The 24,782-nt window shown below is 38.6% G+C and overlaps 1 protein-coding gene across 3 annotated transcripts in view; it reads left to right on the top strand.

The window, feature by feature from the left end:
- Positions 1-24,782, top strand: part of LOC106074098 (uncharacterized) — a 93,021-nt gene that overhangs the window by 13,878 nt on the left and 54,361 nt on the right. For 2 of the 3 annotated variants that reach the window (XM_056021728.1, XM_056021725.1), the window contains one exon: positions 3,775-3,906. In XM_056021728.1, the coding sequence (XP_055877703.1) occupies positions 3,802-3,906 (105 nt within the window). In that variant the 5' untranslated portion in view covers positions 3,775-3,801. Of the gene's footprint in view, positions 1-3,502; positions 3,644-3,774; positions 3,907-24,782 lie in introns of those variants that run through there. The other variant, XM_056021727.1, reaches the window with a different exon arrangement.

The following is a 24,782-nucleotide window of genomic DNA, read 5'->3' on the forward strand; positions in this document are numbered from 1 at the left end:
GATGTTATAGATGTCTTTGCTGCACAGAATGCACGACGTGAAGCGATATCAATTTAGATTAGTCACTTGTGCATTATTTAACTAATAAATAAAGGTATTATTCATTAAAAGAGTCTTGATTACTTTTTGTTAAGTTTACTGATAAACTGAACCAATTGGATTTGGGGCGTATATATTTTTGCGTACATTATCCCATGTCATATGTCGAATGTCAAAATGTAAGGGGCCCCCAAAGAGGTCAATCCCCCCGGGCCCCAAAATCCCTAGTTACGCCCCTGTTCATATGGATGTTCTTTCTGAAAATATTGAAGCCTGCCTGGGTGGACCACTTCGGGGGCCGATTTTGAGTTTGTGTTTCCACACAAACTGTCTTTGTAATCTTGTTTTTTTTTTTTGGTTCAATCCTTATAAATCCGAAATAGAACAAACTCGGATTGTTTATCTTCTGAAAGAACCTCGAACTGAACCGTTGTTCGACGTAGTTTGTTTGGGCTGTACACTTGAACGTGGTTTGGGGGGGATGAGGAAGCAGTTGTTGAAACATTTCATCTATCTGTGTATTGTAATTCGAACACACGTTGATGAGTTGTGGGCCTTTGATATTAAGCGAATTCTTGTTCACGTCAGCACCTATGGAGTTTTGAAACTAAACTTTGTAGTTTTTATGTTGGAGATTTCAAGCGCAACTATACAATGTCAAGGACGCTAGATCGACCCTCAATGTTGCCAACTAATTAAAAGTGCTAAATTTCTGAGTGTATTTGTTATGGATGCACTAGCCTATAGTTCTACAATACCTGTCAAAAAATATTTTTTTATAAGCCTGAAAATATTATACAACTTAATTCATATTATTATTTAGAATAACTCGCTAATACATCTCTAGATCTAGTTTTTAAACGCAATGCTATTCTTTTCAAATAAGTCTAACATAGTCTATATAGCCTAATCTAAACAAGAACTGATACTTGTAGCTAAACATTTTTTTTTATTTTTGTAAATGTTAGACGCCGAAAGGCTCGGGAGGATCTTAGTAAGTAAAACGTTAGACATGATCTTACAGGAACTGGGCTATTTTCTCGATAACAACGTCTTAGTCCGAGTTGATCTTTGAATCGAGTCTGCTTTAGTATCGATAGTTCGTTGTCCATTTGTTTTGAAACAAGTTTTGATTTTATTTTGTAATACAATGCGGGAATCGACTACAAGGTGGCCACACTTTGTCATTAATGTATCAATAAATAAGAAATGCCCTTGTACCTTAACGAACTGATCACTCCATATGTCCCTCAGAGAGCCCTGCGCTCAATGGACTGAACGCTTCTAGTAGATGATGCCACGTTTCTCCCTCAAAAGCTACGGTCTGCGGGCTTTTTCAGTGCACGGACCAAAGGTTTGGAACTCACTCCCCATTTATCTCAAACAGACAACATACTGCACTACTTTCAAGATGAACATTAAGACCTACCTGTTTAAAACTTTTTTACATTAGTTTGTCATTTTAGCTCTGGTGTTTATGTTTGTGATGTTATCACAGCGCCTCGAGCCTTACATTTTGTTTGTTACCAGCGCTTTATAAATAACATTATTATTATTTCAAACGGAAGGGGCTATGAAAATTTGATTCTGTGATATAGTACTGAGCACGTGCTTCTCATCAGTCATTTGGACGACTCTCAATCCCCCCCCCTCCCCCTTTTTTTTTTGGTAACGAAGTCATTTGGGCCCTGTGCGCCCAGCCTTAAAACTTCCATTTCGGCGAAGTCATCTTTCATCTCAGCGCAGAGCTTTGCAGTCCTCGCCTGGAATCTTAGCATTCGCGTTTTCTCTGTTGTGCGTATGTGGGGAGTGGGGCTATTGGTGGGAAGAAAATAAGGTCAAAAGTCCATTCGGTCACCTGGGATGGCCAAAGGAAATCATTTAATTGGACCACGAACTCATCAGTCATCTCCCGAACCCCCCCTCCTTCCCCCCATGGGACTGCGATCAGCCAATTCGACATCTGGAAACAAATTCCTCTATTCCCTTCAGTGCAAGCAACAGGTCTCGATCGGTTCTTTGGAGCAAACTCAATCAGATTTGAAAAGAGAGCCCACGTCCTCTCTTAAAAACAAAATATTTTCACGAAGCGAACGAAGCAAAATTAGTATAGAACATTTTCCATGTCGATTTTTTACAGTTAAATTGCGTCGACCTAATTGCTCTGGCCATTTTGTGAATTGGCGGGAAATTGACGACGAAAGAAGTCAATTTAAGGTCTCTTGTCTGAAACTTTGCTTTGAATTTTTTTTTCTCTTATCGATTGGTTAGATCTAACGCTAAATGTCAGGCTAGGAAATGAAGGTTGGAACAAAGTATTCGATGTATAGGGCAGATGATGTCAAGGTCATTGTTTCTGTGGCCCACGGTTAAAGAGGGTGTCATGTGGCCAGCACAACGACCAACCGCTTTTTCTTTCCCCAACTCATGTCAGGTACCCATTACAGCTGGGTGGCGCCCTAAAGATCCTGAAAGTAAAAATCCTAGGGTTCGAACCTCGGGATCCCCGGTTTGGAAGCCAAGCGCTTTTCTGCTCAGCCTCCCAGTCTTGAAAAGCTGGACATCATAGATGACGTCATTTCAACGTCTGACATGCTTTGAAAATATTTATCTAATGCAAATGTTTGGTATGTCGTTTTCACGTTCCAATTACGACAAATCCACACAAAAATGTCTCCTTCAGTTCTTTAACAGACCACACACTTAACAATTGAATTATTTCATTAGATCTTCAGCAACCTCTTTGCGTCAGAGAGTTCCTATCCATCGTCTGCAAACATTCTAATTTTAAAACGTATTTCTTTAGTTTCGATAGTTGAACGATGCACGTGGGAGATAAAAAAAAAAAGAAAAATAAAGGCAGCTTTAACGGTGCGCTGGCCTAAACATATTTTGCAGATCATCTCAGATTGCAAACTCTTTTGCTGAAGAGTTTTTTTTTTTTTTTTTTTGTTTTTATTACATTTATATATGCGAGCTGTATAGCAGATCCCGGCGTCTATATTGGGTAATATATTTCTCGCTTCTCCTGTAAGTTAATGTTGTTGGCTTTCAAAATGGCATCCTATGCATGGAGAGGCAACATATTTCCAGCAAGGGTGAGCGATATGTAAATGTTATCCGGCGATGGAGGATAATGATGATGTGTAGTGGGAGAACGGACCGGGGGGCTGGGGGGGTTGTTCATTGGGCCACTTGGTTTTCGATCGAAGTGCCGAGCGCTTACAGAGTCTGGCATTGTTTCACTCTTTCATAGCCAAAGAAAAAAGGAAAAAAAAAGCAGCTCACCCAATTGTTGCCGTATCGTGGGTTTTATCCTCGTGTTGGCCTCCACTGCTCACCAAGCGTATAGAGAGGGGGAAGGGGGGTTGGGGGGGTTGACGATATGTTAGCGTGAGGGCAGGGACGACTGTCGGGGTTTCGGCATGGAGAATTGAGTGAGTGAGAGAGAGAGAGAGAGAGAACTGCCTCTAATCGATACCTTGAAGTATTGCCTTTCTGTGTCTCCCTAGCACGGGCCACGTGAGGTAAAGAAAGATGAGACGGAGGCTGCTTTAGCTAGCAGCGACACCCGACAACACCGTCACTAACACCTTCAGCAGAGGTTTTAGCCTGCGATTTTCTTTTGTTTTTTTTTTGGATCAGTTTTTTTTTCCCCCATCCTCCTCTCATCTTTGTTGCTGTTTTTTTTTCCCTTATTTCACGATATTTTATTTTGTTCCACTTCTTTTGTAGCATCATTTTTGAAGACTAGTCGCCAACATGGCGGCCTCTGGAGTAAACTTGTGCCCTCGGAGATATTGTTATTTCGGCATCTTTGTGGTTTTATTCGCTGTGAATATCATCCAAGGAAGACCCCAGGACTCGGTAAGTAGACCTATAAGATCTAGATGTTAAATATTCTCTTCTCGTGTGTTGTCTCATAGCTCGGAGCACTGTCTTATACCCTCTTCCCCCCCCCCCCACCCCGGTCTTTCCAACCAAAATAAAAGACAATTAACATGCAGCGTGTCTGTGGTCTGAAAAAAAACGACATGTCAACTCCCCTCCCCGCCATTCTCAGGTGTGTGGGTGAGTCAATGATTCCCCTCCAAGACTATGACATATTGACCCGCCGCGCTGTGTCGGCACACATACACAGGGATGATTCACCTGGTAGTCTTGCCAACCGTGACACCGGAGTCTCAGTCGCTCGCCTAGCATTCTACCCAGCGACTTCATTTAGAACTTGTCTTGACCAGACACTATTGAGTCTTGCCTAGGTGTAATATTACTTATATTTCCCAATGTTCTAGCAAGTGTTGGGGCCATCCTTAAGCTTCCCTAATTTGAAGATCACAAAAAGCTTCATTGATGTTCTATCAACCCACTCACTTCATCAAGAAACTATTCCTGCGTACAGGCGCAAACATTAGCTGGAAAAGTAGATGTTGTTTGTCCTTGTGCTACGTCATTGTACTGTTACTAGTGAGCCAGAGAACGAAACTTAGACACCTGCTCTGTGAAACGCCCGGACTCGTATACCAACTTTTGATTGGTTGGTCTGAGTATTTTCATACAACCCAGTTACCCAGTGAATGTTGTCCTCCATGTTTTGAACCTATACCCGTTGATCATGATCACACACACTCACGTTGTTCATTATCACACATACACACGTTGTTCATTATCACACATACACACGTTGTTCATTATGACACATACACACTTTTTTCATTATCACACATACACACGTTGTTCATTATCACACATACACTTTTTTCATTATCACACACACACACGTTGTTCATTATCACACATACAAGTTGCCCATTATCACACACACACTTTGTTCATTGTCACACATAATACGTTGTTCTTGATTACACATACTCGTTCATTATCACACCTCGACTTTTGATTCCATTGATACTTAGTAGTAGCTCATGATACTTAGTAGTTGCTCATGATACTTAGTAGTAGCTCATGATACTTAGTAGTTGCTCATGATACTTAGTAGTAGCTCATGATACTTAGTAGTAGCTCATGATACTTAGTAGTAGCTCATGATACTTAGTAGTAGCTCGTGATACTTAGTAGTAGCTCAGCTCACAGTTCTAATCGCATGATAGCTCAGCAGCACAATGCCATGCAGACTTTGATTTATACTATACACCATATACTTGGAGTTAAATGTACATCTCACAGATTTCACTATCAAATATAAACCTCACAGATTTCACTATCAAATATAAACCTCACAGATTTCACTATCAAATATAAACCTCACAAATTTTACTATCAAATATAAACCTCACAGATTTTACTATCAAATATAAACCTCACAAATTTCACTATCAAATATAAACCTCACAGATTTTACTATCAAATATAAACCTCACAGATTTTACTATCAAATATAAACCTCACAGATTTTACTATCAAATATAAACCTCACAGATTTTACTATCAAATATAAACCTCACAGATTTCAATATCAAATATAAACCTCACAGATTTCAATATCAAATATAAACCTCACAGATTTTACTATATAAGCCTAACATGTTTCACTATCAAATATAAACCTCACAGATTTCACTATCAAATATAAACCTCACAGATTTTACTATATAAGCCTAACACATTTCAGTATCAAATATAAACCTCACAGATTTTACTATATAACCCTAACACATTTCAGTATCAAATATAAACCTCACAGATTTTACTATATAAGCCTAACACATTTCAGTATCAAATATAAGCCTCACAGATTTTACTATATAAGCCTAACACATTTCACTATCAAATATAAACCTCACAGATTTCAGTATCAAATATAAACCTCACATATTTTACTACATAAGCCTAACACATTTCAGTATCAAATATAAACCTCACAGATTTTACTACATAAGCCTAACACATTTCAGTATCAAATATAAAACTCTGGGACGTCAATAACCTTTAGGGAAATAATTTTGAACATGTTTTTTTTTCCTCACAAAGCTTACATTAACTCACTCTGTCTGTCTGTCTGTCTGAACATGTTTTTTTTCTCCCATATCCCATTCTCGGATCAACTTTGCACGATTACTCATTGAACCTGACAAGACATGAATCAATAAAAAAATAAAACAACAATCAGTTAATTAATTGTTTGTGATTAATTATTTTGTTTGATTTCGAAATATATATGGATTTAGTCCCCTTATTACGTTTTGACACGTTTTCTTTCTCCCACTTCCCATTCTCGGATCAAGTTGAAATTTTGTATATAATTATTCATTGTCGATAACAATACACGAATCAGTCCAAAAATTAACCAATTAATCTTATTAATTAATTCTTGTTGTATATAGCAGAGAGAGGAGCTAAACCCTGTAATTTTCAGATAATTTGCAGCAATTAGCGCTTTTTTTCTTTAGATAAGCTTTTTTTTTTTATAATTATTCTTTTTTTCTATTGCTGGTTTTGCTGCATGAGTTCTGATTTCAACTTATTGATGTAACAAATAGTTGTTCTCTTAGGCTTATAGAACCTTTCCAATATACAATGTCTACTTTGTTGTAAGTTTTAAACAATATTCACCATTCAACTAGGAAAGTGGCCAACTAATGTTCCACTCACCCACAAAATGTCATTTACGTCGTAAGCGAATAAATATTTCTTCATTTTCAATCATGCCAGTGAGTTCATAACTGCATTTTCACAAAGCTTATATCAACTCACTCTGTCTGTCTGTCTGTCTGTCTGTCTAGCGAAAAGTTTGAACATGTTATTCAACCCACACCCATTCTTGGATCAAGTTTGAAAAAAAATTTAATTAGAAATTAACCAATTAGTCAATTAATTATTGTAATCAATTATTTTGTTTCTTATAAAAAGGAAAATGACTTCTACATTATTGAGATATATTGTTGTAAATGTGGAGATCTTCTCCTTATATAAGCTTTTTTTTTTTAAAGTACCGCGGTATTTATATCTATACTATAAAGCAGAATGTTTGGCGTATGTATGTATGTCCCCTTATAGAAATAAAAACCGCTTGACCAATCTTGATAAAACTTGGCGGAAATGTTCCTTGGGTACCAACTTAGACCGTAGTGTATGTATTGTAGCCCTAAAACAAACCTAAGACCCTAAAAAAAACAACAACCAACTCTTTTACAGCTATAGTATTTCATGGATCTAGGCCATGTTTACAATGTTGACATGTGAAAAGATCGAAAGGATTTAGATCTAGATCTAATTTTAAGAACTAAACTTTGCACTTATTTTTTTTTTGACAAATGAAAATACAAAATATAGTTTATTGATTTCATTATTTAATAAAATTAACCTTCAAATTTGTGTTTCAAAAGCATTTTTACATTAATTCGTTATTTATATCTGCGAATTTAGATATCCCGATGCACATTCTTTCATTAGACATTACCAAATGGTTACACATTAACACATCTCTCTACTGAGTCTATTCCTAGGCCTAGGTCTAAAACTCTTATTGAACTCTAAGATGATAAAACTTCTTTTCGCAAAGATAGTTTTGTGCTTTAACACATGAACATACTAATTATAGTCCATTCATTTCATATTTTAATCAAATTAACATTCAAATTTGTTTTTCTAAAGCATTTTTAATACATTCGTTCGCTAAAGCTGCGAAGCTGTGTTGAGATAGGACTATATTCATTCATGAAAAAAGGTAACGCATGCGCAGAGCAAAGCCTTCACGCAGCACAGAATGAACTCTATAAAAGCCAATTTTTAACTCTAGATTAGTCTAGATCTAGATCTATGTCTACCTCAAGATCTACTTTATACTTTAACACATGAACATACAAAATTAAGTCTATTCATTTCAAATTTTAATCAAATATATGTAGGCCTACAAGCAAATGTTTTAATTTGAAAAAAATGGATTTAAGTAGATTAGCTATTTTGATTTGATGGCTTCATTCATACTATTTTTACATTTACACATTCGCTTTATTTATTACATTATTATTTCGTTTAAATGTTTTAAAAACACTCTCAGTGACTATATCGACAGTAATACGCAAATAAAGACCCGCGGGTCGCGGGTAAAATATGTCTAGTATATATATATTGCTGCGTTTTATTTTAAAAAATACTTTCCTGTGTTGAATCAGACTTGAATATGACGCTTTAATGTTCTGTGGATCATAACTTAAGTTTTAGAGATTCTCGCCCCATATACCTACCACTGTCCAGACTCATATGTTTCTCGTAGAGAGTTCACTTTTGAAGGCTGTTCACAGCAATTTGAAAGCGGTTCCAAGGAGTCTCGCGTTGTGTCTCTAACGACCTAAAGTCTTGTTCTTCTGCCCCGGGCTTTCGTTTGTAACTTTAGAAATATTTCAACTTCCGAACCATCTAAATGTGTTTTCCCAAAGTTCATCTCCTGTCATATAAGTCCAAGCTCTGGTGCTATAAAACCTTTAGCGGCTTTAGCCTATACTGTCTGTAGCGTGTACTGTCTGTAGCGTGTACTGTTTGTAGCCTATACTGTCTGTAGCGTGTACTGTTTGTAGCCTATACTGTGTACTGTCTGTAGCGTGTACTGTTTGTAGCCTATACTGTGTACTGTCTGTAGCGTGTACTGTTTGTAGCGTGTACTGTCTGTAGCGTGTACTGTCTGTAGCCTATACTGTCTGTGGCCTATACTGTGTACTGTCTGTTTCTACTGTTTTGTTGGAATCTTTTTTATTTTCCCTAGTTTGTATAAATTGCAGAATCACAATTGATTTTTCTCTCCGTTTGATCCCGAGTTGTTACAGATGACTGATGACCTCCCCTGGTAAATTTGATGAATCTCTTTGTTAGGTCATGTCTAGACTACTAGACATAAACATGGACATTTATATATATATTGCATGGGTCTTCAAACTATCTAGTACTGGTCCGCCCAGACAGTTGACAATGTATATGTTACAGTGTTGTTTTACATTATATCATACCAACAGAGAGATGAAGTCAACAAGACTCTTAACATTGTCTATAACATTTCTTGATTGCTTCAATATAAAAAAACAATCTTTGAATGACTACAGCTAGTTATAGTAACATGTGATTGACAGAAAACTTTAAAAAATAAAAAAAAATCGTTAGAGTTATGTTTTCTATTTTAAGTGATAAGTTGCGCGTTGGTTGATTGGTAAAGCTCTTGGCTGCGAACCGAGGGATCTCGGCTTCGAATCTCGATGCAGACTGGGAATTTGAATTCCGTGATTTTTTCGGACGCCTTTGAGTTTATCCAACTCTTGTGGATACCTGACATTAATTGGAGAAAGTAAAGGAGTTGGATCGTTGTGCTGGCTACATGACACCATCATTAACCGTCGGCCGTAGAAACACACGACCTTTAAATCATCTGCCCTATAGATCGCCAAATCTGAACGGGGTACTTTTATTTTTAATTGATGGGTCACGCCAATGGTGTACTTCATAAGACCAACACAAAACTACTGGTGAATGTTTCACGTTGAGATCTGCTGTTAAATATAAGCCAGTAAAGTTAGATAATAATAAGTGTATTCGCTGTTACAAGCTGTAACTTCAACACGCACGCACACACGCGCGCAAACACTCACACACACACACACAGGAGTGGGGTTGAGCAATATGGCGATCCTAAATTATGTTCTGAAATGATGTTTGTGTGAAACTGTTTCGTCTGTGTAATTGTACGCCCTGCTTCAAAGTCTCATGTTGTTTCAAAAGAGACTTAGTCTAGGCACACTTTATGATTGTATCAGCGTCGCTGTGAACTTGGCGTCGATTCGTGACCATAGTTACACGCGGTCCTTCATACTGTCATTTAAGTCTTTGTCTAGAATTCATTTTCCTGTTTCTTTGTTCATATACCACACACCAATGTATTTGAAATGCAAATCTAAGGAGCTAGCATTAAGCATGGACTTAAGGATTGAATTACTTGATATTCTACTGTTCGAAACATTGAAAATGATGTCACATCGAGACGCCACAGATCTAGTACATGTACTTTGTTTAGGGGAAATATTCGTTTCACAATAGTACCTTGGATTGTAAAGGGTGGCCAAGACAAAAGAAGCCTGGTCTGATTACAGGAGTACAGATGCATACAGAAAAAGTGAATTAAAATATATTCTCATTTTATTTTAAAATAGTAAAAAACAATAGTATTAATAACAACATACAAAGTATTTCATAATTCCCAGGACTTGTTGAAAGTGCGCACCAGGAATGTCGAGACACGGATGTGCACGTCTCTACGTGATTTGGAAAATTTGGGCCAGTTCATTTGATTTTATCTCCGCAACTGTATTGCGAAGGGTTGTTTTTGACTCTTCAATGGACCTCATTCACCAATCGTAAACAGACAACATTTAACCACGTGATAATATTGATAAAACAATGTGGAAAAACTGTCACGTGACAGTTTTGTGCGTATTTCGTAATTTGTATAGAAGAGATAGAGAACCACGTGGGTAAATGTTGTTTGTTTACGATTGTAGAATGAGGTCCATTGTATGCGGGTTTTCAATGTACACTTTACGCTTTAAGTTTACCCACAAAGATCCGGGTCGCTATAATTTTGACCACCCTGTACAATTGTTTCTGATTCCATTGCCGCACCTTTGGTGGTCCTTTTGTAACCTGGATATGTACACCCATTTGATCGTATAAATATAAGTATCATTAATGAGCAATTTACGATCGAATCTTTAAAACATTACGTTTAAGGCTGCCAAAAATACAGCAATGTTGTTATGGTCACATTTAGTGACAACAAAGTGCCTACTATCGAATAATGATACTATGATAAATAATAAAATAATAGAGAATTTTTTGGTAGACGACAAGGAAGTTTGTTTTCCTTTGTCGAATCGGATGCTGGCAGTGCCAGAAACTGTTACCTAATGTCATGTAACATAAAGCAGCTATTGCATTAAGTTTATTTTTAGATTGTATTTCCGCAGCTCAAGGTCATGGTTGTATGCTGTTGACAAGTAATGACAAGTTTATTGTAAACGATGACGGTTTTTCCTTAAGCTCTAAAAATAGTTTGGACAATACTAGAAAGAGGGCAAGGGGTAGAATTTATAAGACTCAGTTTAGGGGAGAGCGGCGACTAGAGTAAACGAAGTTATATTGAATTGTTTTGTAAATTAATGTCATTGATTCACTGGCCTCCTTCAGTCGTGAAACAACTATGGTTCATCTGGAACACTTTTTCATATGGCTGTGGAGCCCTATTTTGTAGAGACATTCCCGTCCACATATATTGCAGGTTAAGGTGGCTTTCGCTTTTGTGGTAGAGGAGCTGGCCATTTTCCGTGTGGCACGCTTTTCTTCAAGAATCGATGCCCATGTTTTCTCGCTGTCCATAGCTTTCTTGGTCCCCGTCTCTCTCCAACTAGTGCGGTCTAGGGCTATGTCTTCCCAATGGTCAGTATCAATGTTCACTGATTTTAATTCCCGTTTTGTCACATCCACGTAACGGAGGTGGGGGGGGGGGCGATCAGTTTTTCTTGAGCCAGACGCAAGTTGTCCGTACAGAATGATTTTTGGGATGCGATTGTCCTCCATCCGGCGAACATGTCCGAGCCAGCGCAGGCGGCGTTGCCTGGGGACCGTAAAGATGCTGGGAAGGCCTGTTCTAGGCAGGATCTCAGTATTACACACTTTTTCTTTCCATGTTATTCTTAAGATTCTTCGAAGGCAGCGCAAGTGGAATGAGTTTAGTTTCCTCTCTTGTTTTGTATAGGTTGTCCACGACTTACTGTCGTACAATTAATGTAGTGTGCATATTATATAAGTCATTCCTAGTTTCAGAATACAAGCTTTGTATTTATTTAATAGAACCTGGGGCTATAGTGTTGAGAGCCAGTGAAGAAATGGACCAAGCTTATTCACATGGTCACCTCGAGCTAGACAGCTCTATTTCATTGGAGTTCTTTTTCCTGAGCTCTTTCTGGCCTGAGGGTTTTGACATTGATTTAGACCGGCTTATTGCACCCTTCATTCCATTGTCGCTGAAACTGTCACCAGGTTTAATATAGTTCTTTTTCTGACCTTTTGGGAGATATTCTTGTATTCATTTACTGAAGTTAAAACTAAAATACACCATGATAATAGTTGAAGTAGACAAGGGAGTCAACTTTCTGGCAATATGGATTTCAAGGCACAAATACAACATTAGGAGCAATGAGAAATTGCTAAAAAAAAATTTTTGAAGAAATCTTTGTCCTAGTAGCGTTAATTTAAAAACTTTCTTTTCCAGTTGTCTAAAACTTTTTTTTAAAAATGTATTTAAATTTTAATCATCTTCTCTTTTCTTGATTAAACCGAAATCTTTCATTTATTTTGTCCCGAGTAAATACTCTTGAGAATGAGAAAGGGTTAGACGAGATTAAAAGCTCTAGAAAGGGAAAAAAAAAACCCAGAATAAAGTATTAATGAGACTTCGAACGTGTTTAGATTTTTGTTGTCAACATCGATTTTTGGCTGGTGCAACGCCACAACACACGCGTGTCATATGACCTAGTATCTCCATTTTTGTTTTTAAATTTAGATTTTTTGTTCCATTTTTATATTTAGAACAACAGTGTAATCAAGGGAGACAAGACAGTAAGAATGGGTTGAGACTTAATCCCGCACACTTTGGAAATTGCAGGGTTGGGATTTTGTCGCATGTGTCCACCGCTGCAGAAATTATTATGACGTTGAAAAAATCTTGACATAGTTTGGCTGGAGCAGTCTAGCTGGTTAATGCAGATGCTTAGCTAGCTGGTGTAGAATATAGCTTGGAAAAGTGTAGCTGGTTACTCTAGATGCCTAGCTGGCTGGTGTAGCATGGAGCAGTCTAGCTGGTTAATGCAGATGCTTAGCTAGCTGGTGTAGAATATAGCTTGGAAAAGTGTAGCTGGTTACTCTAGATGCCTAGCTGGCTGGTGTAGCATGGAGCAGTCTAGCTGGTTAATGCAGATGCTTAGCTAGCTGGTGTAGAATATAGCTTGGAAAAGTGTAGCTGGTTACTCTAGATGCCTAGCTGGCTGGTGTAGCATGGAGCAGTCTAGCTGGTTACTCTAGATGCCTAGCTGGCTGGTGTGGAATATAGCTTAGAAAAGTGTAGCTGGTTTGGCTGTAGAAGTCTAGCTGGTTAATGCAGATGCTTAGCTAGCTGGTGTGGAATATAGCTTGGAAAAGTGTAGCTGGTTACTCTAGATGCCTAGCTGGTGGTGTAGAATGTAGCATAGAGCAGTCTAGCTGGTTAATGCAGATGCTTAGCTGGCTGGTGTGGAATATAGCTTAGCAAAGTGTAGCTGGTTTGGCTGTAGAAGTCTAGCTGGTTAATGCAGATGCTTAGCTAGCTGGTGTGGAATATAGCTTGGAAAAGTGTAGCTGGTTACTCTAGATGCCTAGCTGGTGGTGTAGAATGTAGCATGGAGCAGTCTAGCTGGTTAATGCAGATGCTTAGCTGGCGGGTGTAGAATATAGCTTGGAGCTCTTATTGACTGTAACATTATAATATTATATGCTTGTTTTATTAAATGTCACTATACCTGACTATTTTCAAAATGAATGTTTTACATGTTCTATGGTACCTCAAAGGCTATTCATATGTGGTGGATGTTTTGGCAGAATTGTACTATGGTATTTTTGGACCAAACTTATCAAATATGTTCTGCAGAACCATGGCTAGATCTTGAAGTAAATATTAGTTCATTTATGTTCATTTGTTTTTTAAATAGAACAAAAAGAACACAGTATAGTGTATAATGTCATAGTGGCATAGTTACGCTTTGGTCTTACCTAATCTTCTACCAAGATAATTACATAATCACCATAGTGGGCGCTCCAAATTGCAGCGTGTAATGGGTGCTCCATCGTGTAGCTGTTAATGGGGGCCCCAGCCTGAAGCGTGTAATGGGTGCTCCATCGTGTAGCTGTTAATGGGGGCCCCAGCCTGAAGCGTGTAATGGGTGTTCCATCGTGTAGCTGTTAATGGGGGCCCCAGCCTGAAGCGTGTAATGGGTGCTCCATCGTGTAGCTGTTAATGGGGGCCCCAGCCTGAAGCGTGTAATGGGTGCTCCATCGTGTAGCTGTTAATGGGGGCCCCAGCCTGAAGCGTGTAAAGGGTGTTCCATCGTGTAGCTGTTAATGGGGGCCCCAGCCTGAAGCGTGTAATGGGTGCTCCATCGTGTAGCTGTTAATGGGGGCCCCAGCCTGAAGCGTGTAATGGGTGCTCCAGTGTGAAGTGTGTACTGGATGCTTCACGGACCAAGACAACCAAAATAAGAACTTCCACAGCACCAGACGCCCCGCTATTCAGCAATGTTAACGTTGAGTTCGATGTTATATAGGCTAGGGATTAAGTTAATGCAGTTTGAGTGCGCGTGCTGGCTAGCTAATAGTGCTAATGGAGAGGACGGGACAGTTGGACATTCACAAGCTCTCTCTCACTCTCTCACTCACTCACGCACACGACATGGCCATGAAACACTGGCTTGTACTAATTATGTCAATAATGTATGACAACTTTTGGACAGTTGCCAGAGGATCTGTGCGTGGTGTTGCTGGCGCTGGAACTTCCCTGCTCTTGTTTCCCTTTATTAATTCTTCGGGCTGGGCGTGGGGCATGTCAAACTGTGAATGTTATGACTCTGGGCGCCCTGCGGCTTTTTGATAAGGCCGCCATGTCACCCTCTTGCGCCCGGTGGACGAGAAAGGAGATTGAACAATGGGAATGTATGATTTTCAGTGTTACTTTTGAACCAAAATGACTTAACCATTTTTTGTTTGTTTTCACCAGTAGGCATTTCTGTGTAGTCATGATATAGATCTACTTGTTATCCATACATCTTTCTGCCTTCACTGGTTTTCATGTCTTTGTTTATGATTTTGTAATCGATTCCAAATTTTATAAAATTGTATAACATTTCAGAACCGACTTCAAACGTTTATAAAAATCGATCCGTGCCTGTAAATAAATCGATTCCATATATTTAAAAAAAAATCGAGCCATTGAAAATGTTTTCAAAAAGTCAGTGCTAAAACCAATTCACGTGAAAACAAAGAAATAAAAAGAAGAAACAAAACCAATCGATGACGTCTGTCAGAACTGAAACAATTCGCCTAATGCTACCTGCTGAGTTATATGCAGGCGTTGAGATCGAGAAATTCTTTTGAGTCTTTTAAAGGGCGCTGGCTTAAAGGCTGCTGCTGTTTTTTTTTTTTTTTTCCATTATCCTCCTCAACCTCGATACCCTGCCCACACTGTTTGAGTGTGATCACACCTCTCCCCGGACAACGTATTACACGGCGCGGTGCTATTTTTAAACTAGATTTCGTCGTCTGCTTGAACGCGCTGACCATTGAAGCGTGAGTCATCGATGAGACTTGTCATTGGAGAGACAGGCTGCCCCCCCACCCCCTCCATCGTCCCGTTTCTCCACATCCCTTTTCCCAATGATAAGAGACTCCCCACCCCCACCCCCTTTCCACCCCATCCACCCCAAAACAAGTTTTACTCGTCTGCTGTCAAATCTCAAAACTATTTTCCTCGCGCATTAAACGGAACAAAACATAAACATCTGTGATACTTTTCTAGATTGACAAGAATCTCTTTGGGAGAAGCTAAATGTTGACAAGTTCTGTACGCAGATAATAAAAAAAGCTGATTGTATAATATCAGTGTCTCCGTTGTGTCTGGGATCAAGTTACATCCATTTATTTTTTAGTTGGCAGGATGATTTAATAAAATTCAAGGGAGCTAAATCTTGAAATGTAAAGAAAGAAATCATGTTTATTGGCTATTTCATATCTGTTATGATTACAATACATAATACATATATATGTATTTTAATGATGAGAAAAAATGTTACTTTTCTTGAATTTTAGCGTTCATTATTAATTTATTAGTAGTTAAAAGTTAGGCGATCCATCACTGAGTACCGGCACCTATTTTTTTTCCCAAAAAGAAATAATAAGGCTTGTATTCGAGTCGGAGCAATACATACGTAAACATATTTTATGTATTTATTTATTTATTTAAAGTAGAATATTTCCGATTTTGATTAAAGAAAATTTTAAAATATTAAATTATAAACCAAATTATTTGATGTTAATGTTGTAAACCATTTTTATATTGAGAAAAAACAGCCCTTAAACTGTGAGTACACTCGTAACGAGAGAAGTACAAAAGAGACGGCATCTCTCAAACAGCTTTGTATTTTCATGAAATATTCTATTTTTCAATATTAAAAACAATGTTCTGTATATTCATCAACTCTGTTTTGTGCCAGCCTTCGAATGCTGACTCACGTGTAGGCCACGAGGAATGCCCATTCGGACAAGTCTTGACTCACCCATTGATAGTGCGGGCGTGTTGCGCACACACAGAATGAGTCGTCTGTATCGATCAGCTGTTACGCCCCCCCCCCCTTTCCAGCCTTCCTCTTGACATTCATCGCATGCATATAGATCTTGTTTTTTTTTCTCATGTTCCTTACCCTTTTAAGTGTTGATTCCAATCTATCCTATTCTCAATCCATCGTGTATCATCATTGTATGTCGCATCTATGGACTCGGCTTTCCCTCCCCTGAGCCGTGTCTCTGAATGAATTGATGATGCTGTTATGTGTTATTTCGCTATAAGTTGGCCTTCTGGGGAAAATGGCTCTTATATTTTATCTTATATAATACAGACGTTACTTCAAAAAAAAAAGAAGATGATTACGTCCTATATGTTTTGTATCTTATAAATTAAAGATGTTTCTTTTTTTAATAAAAGAAGATAATTACGTCCTAGGCGTGTCCACTATGTGGTTATCTAGTCGTGTATGTTTAGTAGAGACCTTAACTCAGCTAGGTCATTGGTTCTCCTGGCTGATTCAGGCAACCTGATTCATGGTCTAATGGCACTAGTGGAGAAGGAAAACTTCTATGAGTTTGTCTGAGCTTACCTCTTAATTAAGTTTTTCTGAGTATTTTTTAGGTTATTTTTTGTTATTTGCTCTGGGTTTGAATACAAGTTAAAATATTTGTATGTCTGAGTGTGGCTTCAATGCTGATTCATTTTCTCGCTCTTTCCATCTCCTTCCTCTCCGCCTTTGTGTATGTGTATGTTTTGTGAGGTGTGTGTGTGTACACACATGGGAAGAGGCTTGTTATAATTGGCACCTACATCGATTTCTCTCTACTCAAGTTCAGCTCAGTATTTTGAACTCTTATGTTACGAGATCTAGTGTTAGACTCTTTATGCTGAGAGAGCGAGACAGAGAGAGGGAGACGAGGGAGAGGAGAGACAGAGAGAGAGGGAGAGACAGAGAGAGAGGAGAGAGACAGAGAGAGAGCGGAGAGACAGACAGAGAGAGAGAGAGACGAGGGAGAGGAGAGACAGTCAGAGAGAGAGACAGGGAGAGGAGAGACAGAGAGAGAGACGAGGGAGAGAAGAGAGACAGACAGACATAGAGAGAGACGAGGGAGAGGAGAGAGAGACAGACATAGAGAGGAGAGAGAGACAGAGAGACAGAGGGAGAGAGAGACAGAGAGAGGGAGAGGAGAGACAGACAGACAGAGAGACGAGGGAGAAGAGAGACAGGAGGAGAGAGAGAAAAGAGAGACAGAGGGAGATAGTTTAGTTGTTCAGTGTTGATGTTTACACAAACGGAGAGAGAGAGCGCGCGCAGTGTTTGGTAGATCAACTTTTGTTTGGATGAACTGATGGAAATGGAGATACTGCAGAGCCGTTGATGTGTTCATGTGTTTTGGACGACATCTTGATTGACTGACTGATCTAACAACACAAGCAATCATGAGCGTTATGAATGTAATGTGTTTTTTAAATTTTAAAGGTAGTGTTGGGGGTGGTAAACATCAGATCATTCTTTATGACTAATTCTTTTCGTCCTCTTTGGTCCTACAGATGGGTCTCCCTTAAAGGCACCGTTTCGCTGTCTTACATCCAGTCTTTGCCATTAGACTTCGTTTGCGTTAACGAAGCAGGCCTGACATTGAAGACCATTAAAAACATACTCTTCTGCCTGCCTCGTACTCAAGTATAGAAACATAATGATAGGAAAAATGAGTATTATTTTCCCCATTATAGATGGACAAACAGTTTTAGGAAATGCTAGTTGATATTGTAAAATCTTAGTACATCTATAATCTTATACAAAGAAGGCGTCTTCAATTATTATAGACTAAAAATTTAATCCGGATTCAAGTCCCAAACTTTAATAATAAATGCCGGAAATGAATCAACTAGTTTGAACGTTGTGTCTGTGATCAAGTCGGACAAATAGATGGGTACCACTGTTGCACAGCAGACGTCTCGTTTTCAAAGTTTGTTTCGCTTGTATCTTCTTTGTTTGATCTGTTTCTAGTTTTCACTTTTTTTGTGTACATCATTTTTACATTTCTCTTTCTCCTATTTCCTGGTCAGTCACGAGTGTCCATCCCAGAGGAGCTCTCCGGCCCAGACATCTCCGACACTAGTCCAATTATCTTTTGATGGTAATAATGTATGGGTCACGTTTCAAAGTGGACATTTAGAGTGCCGCGCTCCAAGCCTAAGTTCCTTTTTATGTACGGCCTAAATGTGAGTTAGTACTCAGTACCGTGTAGGTTGAAGGTTCTATCTCTAGAAGTTTTCTTCATTGGAGGTACAGTCTCGGCAAGAACCTACTGCCTACTGTGTAATATAAAAAAGGGCCGGATGAGTCTATTCTTAAGAAAATGTTACGCCAGAAAATTGTAATTAGTTCCAGTGAGGGTTTCAGAATACATTGCTGTTTTAATTTTTGTTTCTCCCGGGTGTGAATAGAAAATGTTGTATAGTCTCGGCCACGGCTTAATGTCCCGGTAAATAATCTATAAGCTGGTCTCATCTTTAATGGGTTTTTTGCTTCTTTTATTACTTGGTCTCCCGTCTGTGTCAGAAAGTTTTTTAAAAGTAAAAACAAACGGATTTTTTTGTTATGTCTTTCTCTTTGTGAAACGTTTGAAGGTTTAGTGAGAAACTAATATAGATCGGAATGTTTGTTTCAACGTCGTGCTGGGGAAGAATTGAAAATCTTGTTAAGTTCAGTATTATTGTCAAAATCAGTGAAATCTTTGGATTATTTATTAAACTTCATCATTTTTTTTATGTCTACATCGAAAAATAGAAACATTTAAGAAATTATATAAAACTAGCTAATATAAAGTTTTTTTTTGTTTTTTAAGAGCTTGCGGTTTTTCGATAAGAAGTCGTCAGTTTTGCGAATCTGTCAAAAACCGTTCTTAGGGAGCACCTAGGAAGGCAAAAAGAACCTGTGTACGAAATTTGATGCGGATACGTACGGCAGTTTGAGAGATCTTGTGATCAATGAGTGGTATTTTCGCGTAGATTATTTAGTTCCCTTAGTACAGTTTGACACGCTTTTCTCTCCCACTTCCCATTCTCGGATCAAGTTGAAAGTTTGTATAATTATTCACAGTCGATGACAGTACACGAATCAATGCGAAAATAAACCAGTTAGTTAATCATTTTGTACTAATTAATTAATTTTGATTTATATAACAGAAAAGGAGCTGAACCCTGTAATTTTAAGATAAATTGCATTAATTGCGGTTCTTTCATTCAGACAAGCTTTGGTTTTCAAAGTACTCTTTTTTTTTTTTCAATTGCTTGGTATTTCCTAGATTTGATCTACATCTGATGACGCCGATGAACACGGTAGCGGGAGGGGGGGGGGTAAAGCTGGGCACAGAGGGGGAGGGTGTACGTTATGAAGCCGCTGACGGCATCACCCCGCTCCTCTAATGCGATCACGGCGTGTCCCTGCCCTGGGGGTTGAAAGAGAATAAATCAGTTCTCTTTATTACCTTTGGGAGATTCGGAGGCGGCGGTGGGGGGGGGGGCTTACAATCCTGGTGGCAGACACTTCTTCTGGGTTTTATTGCCTTTACAACGTCACATCTGGCCATGCATCATCGATCTTCGAAAGAGCTCTTCTCATTGGGCACAAAGATCCCGAAATAAATAAATATATCTTAAAAAAAAAAACAAGCTAGATCTAGTTTTTTTCAACCCAATAAGATTTCAGCACATATGCTCATATTTCAGACACACATTGTATACAATTAAATATTGCTATTCACAGCGGAAATTTAAAAAAAAAACTTCATCATGTGGACAAGCGCCCATTGGCCACAATCTAGCATTTATATTGTTTTAAAAGGGATTTTAATTGTAATGGATTTAGGATTTATCTCTTTGCATATATATTAGATATATTCGTCTTTGGCAGAAGATCTAGCTTTTTAGTGCATCCGATGTACAGAACAAAAGGAATGTCGATAAGCTTTGCTTTCTAAAAAGTATATAATCATTTCTGTACATTGTTTTATCATACACGTTGTTTTTATAATAATCGTGACGTAATACGTTTAGGACAGTAGTTCTCAAACTGCGGTCCGCGGACCCCCCAGGGGGTCCGGGAGACGACCAGAAAGGGGGTCCGCAGAAAGATGAAAATTGTATGCAGTTAAAATAATTTAGTTTATCCCATTGGATAATTTGTATAATAATCAACCCCCCGCTCGCTAGTGTTTCATTTATCTACCACGTACTGTTCTAGGACGACCTAAGCCAATGATTTCAAGACATTCTTCACCTGCATACTCCAGACTGGGTACTGAACCTGGGGGCACATTCAAATCTCAATCCATATGAATTCAAGTCATTAATGTTTTAACCCTTTAAACGCGTGTGGCAGATTAGCCTCTAAAAATCAGAATTGTAATTCCATTTTTTATGCACTCATAGTAGAACGGCTCAGCACTTTAAGGGTTAAACAATCGTTCAACAACATGCATTATTATTATATTTTTTTTTTTTTACATTTGTTGCTTGTAAAATGTGTATTTATGCAGCTTTTCAGTTAGGGTCCTAGAGCAAGTTTTTAATTTATAAAGGGTCCCCGGGTTACACTGCCTGAGAGCCCCTGGTTTAGGAAGTCTCCTGTGGTGAAACAAGTAGCGAATTACGTTCATCTCTATTTAGGTTTCTATTTCACCTGTGAGAATTATTCATGTCTTGTAGCATGCAGAGCTGTCTAATTACAAGACAACTATCAGTAGAGAATATAGAATTACACGCCTGTCTCTGCCTCGACCACCCATGTCAGCTAAACAAGGTCAAGTGGAAGACATATAATTATTTTAAGGATGTTATATAATAACAAAACAAGAACTGCGGTCATAACATTATAATATTTTTTTTTTACAATTAAAGTGCTTTTTTATTACAAAAGCTTATATCAAGTCTGTCTGACACCCAATCTCGGATCAATCTGAAATTTCGCACAATTATTTCTTTTACCTGACAACACAAGAAACAATTTAAAAAATAACAACAATTAGTTAATTAACTATTTGTAATAAATTATTTTGTTTGGTTTTTCAAACAAGGGAAAATAGTACTTGACTGATGTGGTGGTGTAATCTGAATTAGTTCCCTTAATATTAGGCTGTCGTCTGAGGCTTAGTGAACACAAACATGAAACAGAAACAAAAGATAACTATATAATCTTCCATGTTCATAGACTCTTAGCTAGCACAGTGGTTACCGCGTTGGTATGATGAGCATGAGAAGGCTTTAGCCCACAAGTTCGATTTCAGGTCTTTCCTTTTTATTTTAGAAATACATTTAAAAAGCGATCACCCAGATGCCCCGTTCTTTCTCCCCCCTCCCTTTTTTTTTAACTAGTCCAAACAAGTGATAGGATCACCTCGTATTGAGAAAGCTAAAAGCATGAAATAGCGCTAAACAAAAACAATTGTCAAAAATATTTCTAATCGCACAGATTTATTATTGTTAGTCTAGAGTTATTACAAATTTAATTACATGACAGATTCAAAATAATTGATACATTTAATATAAGTTGTATTTTAGAGTATTTTTTTTTTTTTTGTATTTTGCTTGTTTAAAATTCCAATTTGGTTCATGTCTCGTCAGCTGTTAGATCTAGATCTAGTACGAAGAAGAAATGTTTAATGCCCGGCTTGCGTGATTCCTGTAATAGGCAGACAGAAATCCTCTTTCTTAACACAAGTTGACTAATTGGCCTGACCTACAAAAATTGACCTTGTGGCATAGTAGATTTTGATTGATCTTATTAAGCTAAACAAGGACAACAAAACAAAGTCAACAAATCTGAAGAAAACTTTAAACAACTTTAAGATCGATCTTTTTAGCGGCCCCCGAAAGGGGGAAAAGACGCTATTAGTTTTGTGTGGATTGTCTGTCCGTCCGTTCCGTTTAGATCTCGTAAACTAGAAAAGATAGTGAAAATCCGACATCATAATATTTTAGACCATTCAAAGTTCTGATGCAACGGCTACTTTTTTCTTTTCTGAAAGCGAAAAATCCAATTTTTTAAATCACTTATGCAAGCAGTTTTTTTTTCATAAAAATACACCACTTTTACAACTATTTACTATTAATAGTAACAAACAGGGGCGGCTCTTTATTAGGGGAGACCACTATTTACACTATTTTTAACATTTATGCAAACGGTTGTAGATTTTCTTGTAAATAAAACAAAACTTATTTTACATTTGTATTGTTAAGTTATGCAAGTTCTGTTATACTAAGTACTATATTTACACACAAAAAAATGTTTGCTATTTTTTTAAAGAGAAAAATATCTATTTAGTATGCATATAAGTTGGACATATTTTAAAACAACAATTAATAAGTAAATGTTTTTTTTAACGGAAATGTGTTTTTCTCGAGGAAAAAGAGATTGACCCTTTACAAAACAATTAGATCAATTAGATATTCATTATAAGTCATCAGTTAGGCCAGGTTAACATCTAACCACACTTTCACCTATCCTTTGGTCTGCTGTCATTTGTCTTTGAAAGAATTTCATTCTGATAATATTGAAACCTGCCTGGGTGGACCAGTTCGGGGATGATTTTGAGTTAATGTTCCCTCACAAACTGTCGTTGTAACCTTGTTAGTCTTTATCATTGACCTTTCTAGAATATGTTAGAATGATGCAGTTCTTGTTTAAAATCATGAGTTAGATTACGTCTAGTTGTCTACACCCTAACGTCTGTGGGCGCCTACCAACAGGCCTGCGTGATGATGGGTCTACTCATGTGTGGGTTGAGAAGCTCTCTAGTTTCCATTGTGTACCATAAAAGTGTCGGGCTAGGCCAGGGGAGCTCACCCAATTAAGCTGAACATTTCCAAAGTCACGCAATCGTCCCTAATACAGACCCACAGAGACAGTACCCAGGAACTCTGTTGCTTGGAAAATGTCATTGTTGTTGGTCGTGTGACGTCATTCATGGGGGGGGGGGGAGATGGGGAACTTTTGGAATAGATGTGTGTCACCATTGTGATCTTGGTGAGATGTGGTGGATGAGAGACATAGGGTTTATTTATCCTTTTGGTCGTACCCCAGTTCGACATGTTATAATTTGTAATTTCCTTCTCTTGTAAAAATTAATTTTTATCCAGCCCTTATGAATAATTGATTTTTTTTTTCAAGCGAGCTAAAACTCGACCTGTCGTTATGCTGGCCACACAACGCTCTCGCTTACATAATGTAATAGTCTGTTGTGTCCAGGGAATGCATTTTGTGTTCCAAACAGTGAAGGAAATAAAAAAAAAACGTTGGAAAATGCAGGAATAATAGAGCGGGGGGGGGGGAGGGAAAATGCTGTAGAAACTCATCATACTTTGGGCATACAGTCTTTGTGTGGGGGGGGGGAGTGGTAGGCATAAGGCTTTTACGTTGTCTATGTGGGCATGCAATCTGTGTGTGTGTGGGGGGGGGAGTGGTAGGCATAAGGCTTTTACGTTGTCTATGTGGGCATGCAATCTGTGTGTGTGGGGGGGGGAGTGGTAGGCATAAGGCTTTTACGTTGTCTATTTGGGCATACAATCTGTGTGTGTGGGGGGGGGGAGTGGTAGGCATAAGGCTTTTACGTTGTCTATGTGGGCATGCAATCTGTGTGTGTGGGGGGGGGAGTGGTAGGCATAAAGCTTTTACGTTGTGTATGTGGGCATACAATCTGTGTGGGGGGGGGGAGTGGTAGGCATAAGGCTTTTACGTTGTCTATGTGGGCATACAATCTGTGTGTGGGGGAGTGGTAGGCATAAGGCTTTTACGTTGTCTATTTGGGCATACAATCTGTGTGTGGGGGAGTGGTAGGCATAAGGCTTTTACGTTGTCTATTTGGGCATACAATCTGTGTGTGGGGGAGTGGTAGGCATAAGGCTTTTACGTTGTCTATTTGGGCATGCAATCTGTGTGTGGGGGGAGTGGTAGGCATAAGGCTTTTACGTTGTCTATTTGGGCATGCAATCTGTGTGTGGGGGGAGTGGTAGGCATAAGGCTTTTACGTTGTCTATTTGGGCATACAATCTGTGTGTGGGGGGGGGGAGTGGTAGGCATAAGGCTTTTACGTTGTCTATTTGGGCATACAATCTGTGTGTGGGGGGGAGTGGTAGGCATAAGGCTTTTACGTTGTCTATTTGGGCATACAATCTGTGTGTGGGGGGAGTGGTAGGCATAAGGCTTTTACGTTGTCTATTTGGGCATACAATCTGTGTGTGTGGGGGGGGGAGTGGTAGGCATAAGGCTTTTACGTTGTCTATTTGGGCATGCAATCTGTGTGTGGGGGGAGTGGGGGCATAAGGCTTTTACGTTGTCTATCTCACGATATGTGTTTTTTTTTAATGTCCTAAT

This window comes from Biomphalaria glabrata, chromosome 2 (genome assembly GCF_947242115.1).
Source record: "Biomphalaria glabrata chromosome 2, xgBioGlab47.1, whole genome shotgun sequence".
NCBI lineage: Eukaryota > Metazoa > Mollusca > Gastropoda > Planorbidae > Biomphalaria > Biomphalaria glabrata.